General features: G+C 37.7%; 1 protein-coding gene across 1 annotated transcript in view; it reads left to right on the top strand.

The window, feature by feature from the left end:
- Positions 1 to 2,686: 2,686 nt before the first annotated feature.
- Positions 2,687 to 15,326, top strand: part of LOC111160897 (magnesium transporter 1) — a 77,092-nt gene continuing 64,452 nt past the window's right edge. The window contains exon 1 of the mRNA XM_022524292.1: positions 2,687 to 2,826. Coding sequence (XP_022380000.1) covers positions 2,725 to 2,826 — 102 coding nt within the window. The 5' untranslated portion in view covers positions 2,687 to 2,724. The remainder of the gene's footprint in view (positions 2,827 to 15,326) is intronic.

The raw sequence follows: 15,326 nt of genomic DNA on the forward strand, positions 1-15,326 counted from the left end.
ATAGATAGATAAATGGGTAAAGTGTGGAATATTACTTAGCCATAAAAAGAATAAAATCTTGCCACTTGTGACAACATGGATGGACCTAGAGGGTATATACTAAGTAAAATAAGTCAGATAGAGAAAGACAAATACCATATGATTTCACTTATATGTGGAATCTAAAAAAAGCCAAAATAAATTAACAAGCAAAAAACAGAAACAGACCCATAAATACAAGGTGGTGGTTGCCAGATGGAGGGAGGATGGGTGAAATAGGTAAAAAGGATTAAGAGGTACAACCTTCCAGTTGTAAAATAAGTAAGTCGTAGAGATAAGCAGGACAGCATGGGGAATTCAGTCAGTAATATTTTTATAATGTGGTATGGTGACAGATGGTGATCACACTCATGGTGGTGAGCAGTGCAGAATGTATAGAATTGTAAAATCACTATGTTGTACGCTTGAAACTAATATAACATTATATGTCAACTATACTTCAAGACGAAAAACAAAATAAAAATTTTAGGGGCTCCTGGATTGTTTAATCAGTTAAGCATCTGACTTTGGCTCAGGTCATGATCTCAGACTCCTGGGATTGAACCCCAGGTCAGACTCTGCATTCAGTGGGGAGTCAGCTTCTTTCTCTCCTTCTGCCCCTACCCCGCTTATGCTCACACACTCACTCTCTCTCTCTCAAATAAATAAATAAAATCTTTAAAAATAAAAAAAATAAAAATTTTTAAAAATCTGTCTTTAAAAACGTAAGTGGTCTGCCTCAGTCTCTCCTTGGTCTCTCCTTGCTGTGTAGATACAGGGGCCAGTGTGTAAAACAATAATGTACCATAGTATATATCAGTCTCCTGCATTTGAAACTGTATTTGAACCTCCAAAGATACTCAAATATCCAAATTTGGGTATTTCTGAGAATATTTCAATCATAAATAGTGCTAAAATGAATAATTTTATGCACATATATTCTTATTGTTTGGAGTAGATTCCTAGAAGTGGGATAAATATGTATGTAGTTTTGCTAGATATTGTCAGGTTACCCTCCATATATATGCCAGTTTGCATTTCCACAAGCATTGTATAAGGGTGCATGTTTCCCCACAGCCTTGACGATGGCATGTATTGAATTTTTGCCAACATGATAGGTGAGATTTCCCTGTTCTTTAAAAATTTACTTTAATTTTTATTCATTCAATTTACATGCAGTAAAATTCATTCTTTTTTGTTGTACTGGTCTGTGAGTTTTGACAAGTGCCTAGTATAACCACCCCAACAATAAAGGACATAACAGTTCCATCAACACAAAACTTTTCTTGTGTGGCTCCTTTGTAACCAACCTCTTTCCCCACATCCAGCCCCAGAGAGCCACTGATCTATTCTCTGTCCCTTTGAGTTTGTCTTTTCCAGAATGTCATATAAATAGAATCAAACAGCATGTCTCCATATACTTCTATTTTGTATTATTATTATTATGAGTATCTGTAAATGTCTTAAAACGTTTTTCATATCTCCAGATCACATATCTTCACTTCAGAACCAGCTATTTTCCCTTCCATACACATATCCTTGTCTCTCCAACATAATGAAATTCTTATTCTCTGTGCTTTTGTGCATGTGTTTCCCAGCAAGACCTAAAAGAATAGTCATTTCGTGTTTCACTCTGTGGAAATAAAACCAAGTTATAGACAACTGATTTTATTTTGTTGGTAATTTTCTTCTTGAGTATATTATTTTAATCTAATTAAATCATCCCAGTTTTACAATCCACTAAAATAAACAAAACCGGACCAAATGAATAGAACCTCATAGGAAAGTTCAACGTAGGATTTTAATTTTTTTACATAGGGGAATTGATGTTTAATGAAAATGGACTATGACAGAAAAACTAAAAAGACAGAAATGCTTCCTTACAACCTTAGCTTCGTGTTCATCTCCCAAACAAAATAATAAGTCAGCATTTGCTGTCTATAACCTGAAATTTAAGTCCTTGTCTTAAAGTAATAAATTAGTAAGTTTAATTTTAAAAATGTCATGAAAAAACAACTTTGAAAAAATCACTTGATGTCTGCTCTGTGCACCGCATATGGCACAGTTCCTGGGACACAAGATATTCAACAAGCTCTTGCTCATTTACTTTTAAAAATCTTCAGTGATATTAAGTGTATTTCTGCTTTCCTGCTTTTACTTTTTTCATCTTGATTTGAAAAACTTTAGAGGCAGAACGAGGGAATAAGATAGCTAACAATCACGTGGCTAGGTCCGAATTTTCTAGAATATTACACAAACAGGGCGGATTTCAGGACCTCTAAATGAACGGGGAACAGACTCTGTTTTAACAACCTGAAGCCATTTTAGACTAAGGGAAGAAAACCCCCACCCCCCAGCAAAAAACCCGCAACACCTCACAACTGCGCATGCGCCTGGGCAGACGCTTTAAATGCTTCATCTTTCCGTAAATGAAAGGGGCAGTTAATCAGCTTTAGAGGACCAATGAAAAACCACCAGATTATCCTTTTTCTATTGGCTAACGGAGACCAATTAGAAGTGAACCGTGTTTTAGATAGCGCCTAGGCGTAGAGCGTCGTGACGTACTGCGAAGGGTCGCCCAGCAGGGCTGAGCTGGACCAATGGGGCGGAACCGGGGGCTGGTTTGCCTGTTCTCACGCCCTGCACTCAGACCCAGCCCGAGAAAACTTTCGTTGCTCCGAGGAAGAGAGAGAGAGAGGAGCGAATATGGCAGCGCGGTGGTGGCTGTGGTGTGTCTCCGCAAACATGGCGGTGGCGCTGCTGCTCAGTTACGGGGTTCCCTCAGCCTCTGCCCAAAGAAAGAAGGAGGTGAGGACACTCTTTGCAGCAACAGGGGCTTTTCCCAAATAATGGGGCTTGAGAGGGTTTGTACTCCTTCCCATCCCCTTTCTCCATTCGTTCTGTCTTTTGGTGGCTCCAGTTTCACTTTAAGAGTTTTGAGGTTCGCGAGAGAAGAAAACTGTAACTCCTTGTCTTCTATGGATGTAGAGCCTGAGAGGGGTGGGGTAGATGACAACCTGGCTTCTATAGGCGTGTGCGTGTACAACGCGGAGAGTTTTCACACTACTTTGAGTATGGGCCCCATCAGGTGGAAGGGGAAGTTTGACTCTAGTTCCGGGGGTAGAATTTCTTGAATCTGTTTGCTGTCAGTAGGTGTAACTCCCTTATAGATGTATAAGAGCTATATTTGTATCATTTTCGCTTCAGGAATGTGAGAATTAAACTGAAAAGCTAAACTATGCCAGGTTTATGATATTGTCGAAATAAGTGATTCAAAGCAATTTACTGGGATGAAAGCTCTTAAACCATTTTCAATCATTTACCAATATCAAACATGCCAAGCACTGTTGTAGAAGCTTGGTATGCTTAAGTGAACAATACCAAGATTCTCTCTTTGTGGAATTTACTGATTGTGGCAAGTAGAGGAGATAGAGTATTCTTTCCTTACCATTAAGCAATCCAAGCAAATAAATGTTAACATTGTGTTTTGAAACATTTATGACTAAGGGCCATATGCTCTTAGAGCTTTTAGGATTACTCACAATTATTTGTATTATTTATGCTCCCTGATTTTATGGATGAAGAAAACCGAGTCCTAAGCTTACACAGTTACTTGTTGCAGAACAATAACTAAAACCCTAGGTCAGTCTTATGCTAGTTCCTGTACATTTTGTGCTGCTTCTAGTACACCACACTTATACACACACTTTAAAAATATCATTTAGATATTTCAGGAGCTTATCAAGATGAGCTGAATTTAAAGGAACCTATCTTTTCTGTTTCTGAATATTTGAACTATTTGATAAGAAAAAAATAAGCCAGTAAATTAAAATGAATTACTTATTAGGTTGGCAGAAAGTAAAATAAAAACATACAGTTTTCAAAGGTATAGCAAACAGGCTTTTTTTCAGAGGATTCCAAGATGTTTTTACATGTATAACAAGATATGAAGCAGTACTTTAAATTTTAGATGGATTTTATGCAAAAACACAAAACCACCCATATATAAATGTATATGTTTGTATAGAGCGATTTTTATAAAGATACACAGTAGTCTTTTTTTTTTAAAGATTTTATTTATTTATTTGACAGAGAGAGATCACAAGTAGACAGAGAGGCAGGCAGAGAGAGGGAGGGAAGTAGGCTCCCTGCTGAGCAGAGAGCTTGACAGAGAGTGAGGGAAGCAGGCTCCCTGCTGAGCAGAGAGCTTGACAGAGAGATCACAAGTAGACAGAGAGGCAGGCAGAGAGGGAGGGAAGCAGGCTCCCTGCTGAGCAGAGAGCCGGATGTGGGACTGGATCCCAGGACCCTGAGATCATGACCTGAGCCTAAGGCAGCGGCTTAACCCACTGAGCCACCCAGACGCCCCAGATACACAGTAGTCTTAAGAGTGGCTTTCTCTGGGTAGTTGGGATTGTTCATTAGGGGAACACTTCTACTTTTTACTTCATGTACTGGTATTATCTGAATTTCTACAGTAACCACTCTTATAAATAAGAAAAGTGAAGATTTTTTAAAAAACCTACTGTTTTGTCCAGTTTAATTTTATTTATTCATTTAATCTTTCACTGAAGTAGAAGCAGAAGGGCCTAGCAGGAGATAGATTATTTTAAAAAGGAATCAGCAGTAAATTACATGCTTTAAAATGGTTAACATGGTGGATTTTATGTTATGTAAATTTTATCTCAATAAAATAGTTTAAAAAGGAGTCAGATTCCAACTCCTTTCCCATGGTGCCCACTTTTCAGACCCTTATTGCTCTTACAAATCTATTGCAGTACTGCCTAACTAGTTGTTCTTGAACCCATCCTTCATAGTACTGCCAGAGATGCTAACATTAAAATCTGAAAACCTTTTCACCTATTTTGTAAAGTATGAAAGGGCTTCTGTAGCCTGACCCTTGTCTGTTTCTTCCAGGTTTGTCTCAGTCCAAGTTCCCCTATACAAGTCATACTGAATTACCTGCCTTCCTTGATCTTTCTGTATTCTCTTGCAAGTGTCTGTATTTTGCTGGAGTATTTTCATTCTCTCTTACCCCACCCTCTCATTCACCTACGATTCCTGCTCTTTTTAAAGATTTAATTAATTAGTTAATTCATTTACTTATTTATTTGAGAGAGAGAGCGCGCATGTGCACGCAGGAGCATGCTTGCACCAGCACGAGGAGGGGGAGAGGCAGAGGAAGAGAGAAGGGAGAATCAGACTCTCCGTTGAGCAGGGAGCAGGACAAGGGTCTCAGTCCCAGGACCCTGAGATCATGACCTCAGATGAAGGCAGATGCTTAACTGACTGAGCCACCCTGGCACCCTGAGGATTCCTACTCTATAAGTCTTAGCTCAAGCATTACCTTCTTCCTCAACCAAGGTTTTCCTGGTCCCCCCAGGTGAACTGAGATGAATTCAGCACATTATATTATCATTGTTCATATATCAGTCTTACCCCATTAGACTGTGAGCATCATGAATATACTTTTTTAAAAATACAAATACCTTTAAATCAATTTTTGTTTTTTTCTGGCACCTAGCAGTGTCAAAAAGGGCCTTGATAAACATGATATTAATTAAATAAATGTGTGTATATAGGTCGGGAATCTGTTCTTTCACTTGGGATTTGTTTAGGTTTTACAACCTAAAATTGGATTTTATCCTCGGTAAACAAAGAATTGATAGGATGGTAAACATGGATTAGTTTTTATCCCTTTCCCCTGTAACTGAGGATATTTTAGGCTGTTTGAAAAAGATTGCTGTGGGGCACCTAGTTTGCTCAGCCAGTTAAGCGTCCCAACTCTTGGTTTAGGCTCAAGTCATGATGTCAAGGTCCTGGGATCAAACACCATTTCCGCTTCCAGCTTTCTGCTCAGTGGGGAGTCTGCTTTAGGATCCTCTCTCTCCCTCTGCCTCTCTCTCGCTTCTCCTACCCTGCTTGCACATATATTTTCTCTCTCTCTCTCTCTCTCTCTCTCTAAAAAAATAGCCCCATTGGTTGAGCGTCTGCCTTTGGCTCAGGTCATAATCCAGGACAAACACCATGTCGGGCTCCCTGCTCAGTGGGAGAGTCTACTTCTCCCCTCCATTCTTCTTCTTATGCCACTCTTGCTTTCTCTCTCTCTCTCTCTCTTTCACTCTTTCCCTCAAATAAGTAAAATCTTTAAAAAAAATAAAAAAATCTTTACAAAAGTATACTACTCAGAGACAATTTTAACATATAGGTGTTCTTTTGTAGAGTACTTCATTTGGTCAATTTTTTAAAACATTTTTTTAAAAAAATCCCAAGTCTATCCACCATAGTAGATGTGGCTTTAAATAGTAGGTTGATGCCTGGGCTTATAATCTTAAGTATTCCTTTTAAAAAGATACTTTTAGGGATGCTTGGGTGGCTTAGTTGGTTAAGTGTCTGCCTTCAGCTCACGGGATCTCGGGGTCCTGGGATCGAGTCCCACATCAGACTCCCTGCTCAGCAGGGCGCCTACTTCTCCCTCTGCTTTTCCCGCTGGCTTGTGCTCTCTCTGACAAACAAATAAAAAAAATAAAAAGAAACGTTTCCTAAATTAATACAGTTAAAAATCACTCAAGTTCCTCCTGGTTATCTATTGTTAAATGTAATGCTATCCTACTTACCTGATTATTTATACCTATCGTAGTGTTTTCACAGGAACATTGACTTATTCTCTAATATTTATTCAGTGCCTTTTACATGCCAGGCACAATGGTTTATATGCATTATCTATAATCCTCACAATAACCCTGCAGAGTAAGTATTAACCCATTTAGAAAGATGAGGGATAACAAGAGAGGTTATTGGGGACTTGCCCAAAGAAGACAGCTCTAGAGACTGAGCTGAGATTCCACCCCTGGTCTGACTCCAAACCCAATGCTCTCTGCTAGGTCACAAAGACTTCTTTTGCAATGACTTGTTTTATTTTTTTATGATGAATTATATCCCTCTGTGGTAGAAGGGGAGTTGTTTGTCCTTGCATCTGTTGTCATTTTAGGAAGGCAGCACGATAACAATGAAAAAGCATGGCCTTTGATAAAATGATCCATGTATCTTGATCTACTTCTGGGAATCTGTAATAGAGAAATAAAATGAAATATAGAAAACAGTGAATGCACATAACATACTGAAACCTGATTATAATAATGCTAGGAAGATAGATTTCCGCCCATTTATCAGTTTTTTAAAAAAAATCTGTAAAACTTTATTTTTTTAATTTTTTAAAAGATTTTATTTATTTATTTATTTATTTATTTGACAGAGATCACAAGTAGGCAGAGAGGCAGGCAGAGAGAGAGAGAGGGAAGCAGGCTCCCCACCGAGCAGAGAGCCCAATGCAGGGCTCCATCCCAGGACCCCGAGATCATGACCTGAGAAGAAGGCAGCGGCTCAACCCACTGAGCCACCCAGGCACCCAAAAAACTATAAAATTTTAAAGAACGTATATGTTAATGCGACCCTAATGATCCTTAACCAGTTGCTGAGTCTCATTTTCCTTATCAGTAGAATGCAAAAATGCCTGTTTGCATATTGTGAAAATTAAATGAGGGCTGTAACGGATATATAATGCAATCCTTTGCATGTAGAAGACATTAGATGAATATTAGAAAATAAGACTGTGTTCCTCTGCAGTAGTAAAATATTTTTTGGCTGATCTTTTTGTGATGTTTTTATGGATATTCAGAAAATAGAATAATTTTGACAAGACAGCAATTTTGACTGCATATTTTGACAAGGCAGGCTGTTGTTAGAAAAACTTCTACATTTTCTGACATTGCTTTGAAATCTGAAAAATGAAATTGCCACACGTTTAAAATCTCTGGTTCTCTTTTTTTGAGATTTTGTTTATTTATTTGACAGAGAGAGACACAGTGGGAGAGGGAGAAGCAGGCCTCCCACTGAGCAGGGAGCCCGATGTGGGGCTCCATCCCAGGACCCTGAATCATGATCTGAGCCAAAGGCAAACGCTTTAAGACTGAGTACCCAGGCGCCCCTAAAATCTCTGTGATTCTTTAGAAAATACCTTATTACTAAGAATCAAAGGCCCAGTAGAAGTTGCAAAACAAATTGAGGTACCCCCTAAAACTAAAACATCAAGGAAAGGGGACAGAATATAGTTTAGCCCTGTCCAAAAAGTAGGTGCACTGAGAATGGAACAGATGACATTTAAGGATTAAAAATTCCCTCGTCTCTGCTCGCTGTCTGTCTCCTTCATTTGTTATCTGCCAGATAATGTTTCCACATTTGCTCAGTGTCACTCTTAATTTAAGGATGGAGTTGGAAATGTATTGCTTAACCAGGAATCTTATTTTACAAATGTCTGAAAACTAGAGGATGATTAAGAAAGCTAAAAATACCAAGAATTTTTATAAATAAACCCTGATGGTGTGGAACACAGTTACAATCAAATAAGTTTGGGGGTGGGGGAAGGGATGTGCATTTTAGAGTAATTCAGACTGATGCTGTTTAGCTTTATTACTTCTGAAATTCAGAAGAAATCTTAATGGCAGGATCAGATTTGAGCTTTAAGTGATTATGGATATGCTATTTTTCATGAGCGATATTCAGGGACAGTAGGAGAATTATAGTTAAGACTTAATCTAGTTTACTAGAGCTAATTTAGATAAATATTGTGCAGGAAGGTAGAGTGAAATCAAACTATTGTGTCATTGCCTTTTCTTGGCCCTCTTAATCCTTTATAGGCCTAAAATGTTCATCATACTTGATTATTGCTAATAGAATTAGAGATGTTAATTGGCTTCCTCTTGGGATTATTTTGTGGTCATACTAATTAAAATGTTTCAAGAGAACAGAGAGTACAAGCTTACTTAACTTTGCTGGCAAGTATTTTAATTGTGAATAATATTGCTGTTTTGTTTTGTTATGTTTTGTTTTGTTTGAGTCGAAAATAAATAATGTAGTCCAGGAAGGAAGGAAATTGATTATGAATGTCCTTCCTTATATATTTAATGTTTTTTCATAGCAAGCCTATATTTTGTTTTGGATAAATATATCTAATGCAAATTGAAAATTGGATGGATATATTTTCTTAAATGTTTAGTAAAGCTGTTAGTAGAAAAGTATTTGCATTGAGTTGTTTCCAAATCAATTGCTATTTTTAGTTGCTGAATAATTCGTTTGATAAACCTCTTACTCTTCTGTACTATAGTCCTTTGTGGTTCTTAACTTTAAAGTATTAAATAATAGAAGGTCATAAAGGGTATGGGCAACATTTTAATCCTTTTCTTTTGAAGGTTATGTCATTGGAAGATAAAGGGATATCTGGGGAGTGCATAGTGTGACTTAGTGAAGATGCTGTAGAAAAACAAAATTTTTATTTCTGAGCCATAGCTTGCAGTACTCAAACAATGGGTTCATGACAAAGAATGAAAGGTATCCTAAGGAAGATGGTTCTTCAGTACTAGAGGTTTACTCCAATCAAGAAAGCTTTCAACTCAAATGTGAAGAAATGAGAAATTCCTTTATAAAACCATATACTAGGGGCACCTGGGTGGCTCAGTGGGTTAAGCCTCTGCCTTCGGCTCAGATCATGATCTCTGGGTCCTAGGATCAAGCCCTGCATCGGGCTCACTGTTCAGCGGGGAGCCTGCTTCCCCCTCTCTCTCTGCCTGCCTATCTGCCTACTTGTGATCTCTGTCTGTCAAATAAATAAATAAAATCTTTAAAAAAAATACATAGAGAAGACACAGGACTAGTGAAGGAAATGGCTAGGTAGGACTTGTACTCTAAAAACTATGAAACACTGATGAATGAAATTGGAGATGACACAAAGAGATGGAAAGATATTCCATGCTCATGCATTAAAAGAACAAAGTTTGTTAAAATGTCCATGCTACCCAAAGAAATATATAGATCTAATGTAATCTCCATCAGAATAACAACAGCATTTACAACAGAACTAGAATAAACAATCCTAAAATTTGTATGGAGCCACAAAAGACCCCAAATGGAAAGCGCAATCTTGAAAAAGAAAAATAAAGCTAGTGGTATCACAATTCTGGACTTTGAGTTGTATTACAAAGCTATAATAATCAAAACAGTATGGCACTGGCACAGAAATAGACACATTGATCAATGGAACAGTATAGGAACCCCAGAAACAAACCCATAATTATATGGTCGGTTAATCTTCGACAAAGGATGCAAGAATGTGCAATGGGAAAAAGTCTCTTCAACAAATGGTGTTGGAAAAACTGGACCATGTTCTTACATTGTATACAAAAATAAACTAAAAATAGAGTAAGGACCTAAATATAAGACCAGCAAAGTGTTAAATCCTAGAAGAGCACAGGCAGTAAAGTCTCTGACATTAGCTTTTTTTCCTTAGATATGTCTAGAAAATATGTCTGACATTGGGCAACATTTTTCTAGATACATCTGAGGCAAGGGAAACAAAAGCAAAAATTAACTATTCGGGATTCATTAAGATAAAAAGCTTCTGCACAGCAAAGGAAACAATCAGCAAACTAAAGGCAGCCTACGGAGTGGGAGAAGATATTTGCAAATGACATATCCAATAAAGGGTTAGTATCCAGAATTTATAAAGAATTTCTATAATTCAACACCAGAAAAACACAAATAATCCAATTAAAAATGGGCAGAAGACATGAATATACATCCCTCCATGGAAAGATGCTCAGTATCACTGATCATCAGGGAAATGCACAGTGAAACTACAATGGGATGTCATCTCACACCTGTCAGAATGGCTAAAATGAAAAACACAAACAAGTGTTGGTGAGGATGTGGGGGAAAAAAGGAACCCTTGTGTACTGTTGATGGAATTGCAAACTGGTGCAACCACTGTGACAATATGGTGGTTCCGCAAAAAAATTGAAAATAGAATTACCATATGATCCAGTAATCACACTACTGGGTATTTACACAAAGAGTACAAAAACACTAATTCAAAAGGATATGTGCACCCCTGTGTTTATCACAGCATTATTTACAATAGCCAAATTATGGAAGCATCCCAAGTGTCCATTGATAGATGAGTGAATAAAGAAGATGTATATGTACATATGTACTGTAGAATATTATTCAACCAAAAAAAGAACAAAATCTTGCCATTTGCAACAATGTGGATGGAACTAGAAAGTATAATGTTATGTGAAGTAAGTCAGTCAGAGAAAGGCAAATACCATATGATTTCATTCATATGTGGAATTTAATAAGCAAAACAAAGGAAAAAAGACAAACCAAAAACCAGACTCTTTTTTTAATAATTTTTTATTTTTAAAATTTCTTTTCAGTGTACCAGAATTCATCGTTTATGCACCACACCCAGTTCTCCATGCAATACATGCCCTCCATAATACCCACCACCAGGCTCACCCAACTTCCTACCCCCCTACCCCTTCAAAAACCCTCAGATTGTTTTTCAGAGTTCACAGTCTCTCATGGTTCATCTCCCCCTCCAATTTCCCCCAACTCCCTTCTCCTCTCTATCTCCCCATGTCCTCCGTATTATTTCTTATGCTCCACAAATAAGTGAAACCATATGATAATTGACTCTCTCTGCATCACTTATTTCACTCAGCATAATCTCTTCCAGTCCCGTCCATGTTGATACAAAAGTTGGGTATTCATCCTTTCTGATGGAGGCATAATACTCCGTAGTGTATATGGACCACATCTTCCTTATCCATTCGTCCGTTGAAGGGCATCTTGGTTCTTTCCACAGTTAGCAACCGTCACCATTGCTACTATGAACATTGGGGTACAGATGGCCCTTCTTTTCACTACATCTGTATCTTTGGGGGTAAATACCCAGTAGTGCAATTGCAGGGTCATTGGGAAGCTCTATTTTTAATTTCTTAAGGAATCTCCACACTGTTTTCCAAAGTGGCTGTACCAACTTGTATTCCCACCAGCAGTGTAAGAGGATTCCCCTTTCTCTACATCCTCTCCAACACGTTGTTTACTGTCTTGTTAATTTTGGCCATTCTAACTGGTGTAAGGTGGTATCTCAATGTGGTTTTGATTTGAATCTCCCTGATGGCTAGTGGTAATGAACATTTTTTCATGTGTCTGTTAGCCATTTGTATGTCTTCATTGGAGAAGTGTCTATTCATGTCTTCTGCCCATTTTTTGACATGATAATCTATTTTGTGTGTGTTGAGTTTGAGAAGTTCTTTATAGATCCTGGATATCAGCGTTTTGTCTGTACTGTCATTTGCAAATATCTTCTCCCATTTCGTGGGTTGCCTCTTTAAAAAAACAGACTCTTAACTGTAGAGAACGAATAAGTGGTTACCAAAGAGTAGGTAGATGGGGGATGGGTGAAATAGGTGAAGGGGATTAAGAGTACACTTATTCTGATGACCACTGAGTAATATATAGAATTGTTTAATCACTATATTGTATACCCAAAACTAATATAACACTGTATATTAACTCTACTGGAATTTTTAAAAAGTGTCTCAATTATTAAGATGTTACATTTGAGTTATCTAAAATATATCATATTCTTCAGTCATTCCAGGGAGATCAGGTAGTTTTTAATTATTAGGAATGATGTATTTTTTTTCCTGTTGTTCATCATTTGAATAGCTTAATGTTTATTTAAATTCCCTATGTTATGCATAGGTATTTATATAACATGTAGTTCCTGCCCTTAAGAATGAGAACGTATAACAGTAGTTCTGAAACTTCAGTGTCTATAAAGAGTTACTTGGGTTACCTGTTAAAATTTCATACTCTTGGAACCTACAATGGACTTACTGAATCAGGTTTACTAGAGGATGAAATCTGGAAGTCTTAACATCTAACAAGCTCCTTTATACCAACCACACTTGAAGAAACTTGGGTCTAGAAAGTTTATTACCCATTATGCTGAGGGCTTGCTCTCGGAAGTTTTGGTTTACTTTATCACCACATTTATCTTTTATATTGTGTTTTGATCAGTAATGAATTAAAAATTGACTATGTAATAAGATGATTAAAAACGTGCATCATACTGTGAAAATTCTTTTCAGTTTCCAGCAATGGTTCTCAATGAGGGAGGAGGGGAATTTTGCTCCTTGGGGTTGGTTATCTGGCAATGTCTGGAAACATTTTTGGTTGTTGAAGGTCGGGGTACAACTGGCATCTGGTGGGTGAAGATCAGGGATGCTGTTCAACATCCTACAATGTGCAGGACAACTCTAGACAGCAAAGAATTATCTGGGTCAAGATGTCACTATTGCCACTGTTGTAAAACCGTTGTTTAGAGTGATCTGTTTCCTCCATATCATTGTTCTACAAATCTTGTTAATTATTTGTTGTACTAATCTTTTGAGAGTGTATATATTTCTCTGTGGGCTTAGAGTCTGTGTTTGGTTTTCTATTTGTGACATACTCATTTTATGGCTCTTACCAGAATTATTTCGAATGTGCTACAAAACTAATGTTTGGCATTCTTTGTTGTTCATAGGTATACTCAGGAAATTTTTTTCAATATTGGCTGAATTCAGCCATGCTTTAAAGGCAAATCATGCATTTTTAGAATCCATGTTACTATTCCCTTCCTGGGAAAGCAAGTTCAATATTTTTTAAGATTGTATTTACTTATTTATTAGAGCCAAGCGCATGCATGTGAACAGGGACAAAGGAAGAGGGAGAGAATCTCAAGCTGACTCCCCGCTAAGCATGGAGCCCAACATGGGGCTTGATCCCAATGACTCTGAGATCATGACCTGAGCTGAAATCAAGAGTCAGATACCTAACTGACTGAGCCACCCAGGTACCCCGAGTTTTGATGGTTTTTAAAAGTATAACTACTAATCCTTTATCATATACATGGTTTGGAAATATTTCCTCCCACTCTGTAGCTTGTCTTTTCCTCCTCTTAACATGGTCTTTCCTAGAGAAAAAAAAATTTATTTTGGTGAGGTTATCTTTTTTTTTTCTTTTTTATGAATCATACTTTTTGGCTTCAGGTCTAAGAACTCTTTCCCTACCCCAAGGTTCTGAATGTTTTCTCCTAATTTTTTTCTGAAACAAATTTTTTTTGAATAAGCTGTATGCCCAGTGTGGGGCTTGAACTCACAATCCTGATATCAAAAGTCACATGCTCCACTGACTGAGCTGGCCAGGTTCCCCTTTTTCCTTTTTTTCTAAAATCTTCATAGTTTTCATTTTTATGTTTAAGTATGTGATCGAGTTTGACTTAATTTTTGTATAAAGTATGAAGTCTAGTTTGAGATTCCTATTTTTGACTATGGATGTCCAATTGCTCCAGCACTATTTGTTGAAAAGACTAGCCTTGCTTACTGAGTTTTTGCACCTTTATGAAAAATCAGTTGTCTATACTCAATATAGGTCTGTTTCTGTGCCATTGATCTATGAGTCTATTCTTTCATTTGTACCACTCTGCCTTGCTTACTATAGCTGTATAGTAAACCTTAAAATCAGGTAGAGTGATCCCCCCATTTTATTCTTTTCTAAAAATATTTTATTTATTTATTTATTTATTTACTTCTCAGAGAGAGAGAGAGAGAGAGAGTGGGAGAGCACAAGCAGGGGGAGCAGAAGGCAGAGGAAGGAGCAGGCTCCTGCTGAGCAAGGAGCCCCATGTGGGAATTCATCCCAGGAACCTGGGATCATGACCCAAGCCAAAGGCAGGTGTTTAACTGACTGAGCCACCCAGGTATCCCCTCCCATTATTATTCTTTGTTTTCAAGATTGCTTTAACTACTCCAGCTTCTTTATAGGTGTGTTTTGTTTTTATTTTGTTTTGGCTTTGAGACGCAAAATCTTGTACAAAACTAACTGGTTTAGGGGCACCTGGGTGGCTCAGTCGTTAAGCGTCTGTCTTAGGCTCAGGTCATGATTCCAGGGTCCGGGGATCGAGCCCCGCATCAGGCTCCAGGCTTGGCATGAAGCCTGCTTCTCCCTCTCCCACTTCCCCTGCTTGTGTTCCCTCTCTTGCTGTGTCTCTCTCTGTCAAATGAATAAATAAAATCTGAAAAAAAAAACTAACTGGTTTAACTCAACATTCTTTGGAATCTTTGGCAAATGAAAGGTTTTATGATTTTATATTTTATTTATTAGTATAAATAAGTAACTCACATCAACAGTGTGGTATCTGATTAAATCTCATCATGAAATAATAGAATTTTAAGAGTAATTATTATCAGGCCCAATTATCAGATTTTATTTTTAGGTTTCTCACATTTTCTGTGTACCTCTGCTTGTTAGTCTTGGTTTTACGTAAGTTGCCTAGTTAAAAGGAACTTCAAGGGGCGCCTGGGTGGCTCAGTGGGTTAAAACTCTGCCTGCGGCTCAGGTCATGGTCTCAGTGTCCTGGG

Source organism: Enhydra lutris, unplaced genomic scaffold, assembly GCF_002288905.1.
Source record: "Enhydra lutris kenyoni isolate GAN:26980312 unplaced genomic scaffold, ASM228890v2 scaffoldscaffold79, whole genome shotgun sequence".
Lineage (NCBI taxonomy): Eukaryota > Metazoa > Chordata > Mammalia > Carnivora > Mustelidae > Enhydra > Enhydra lutris.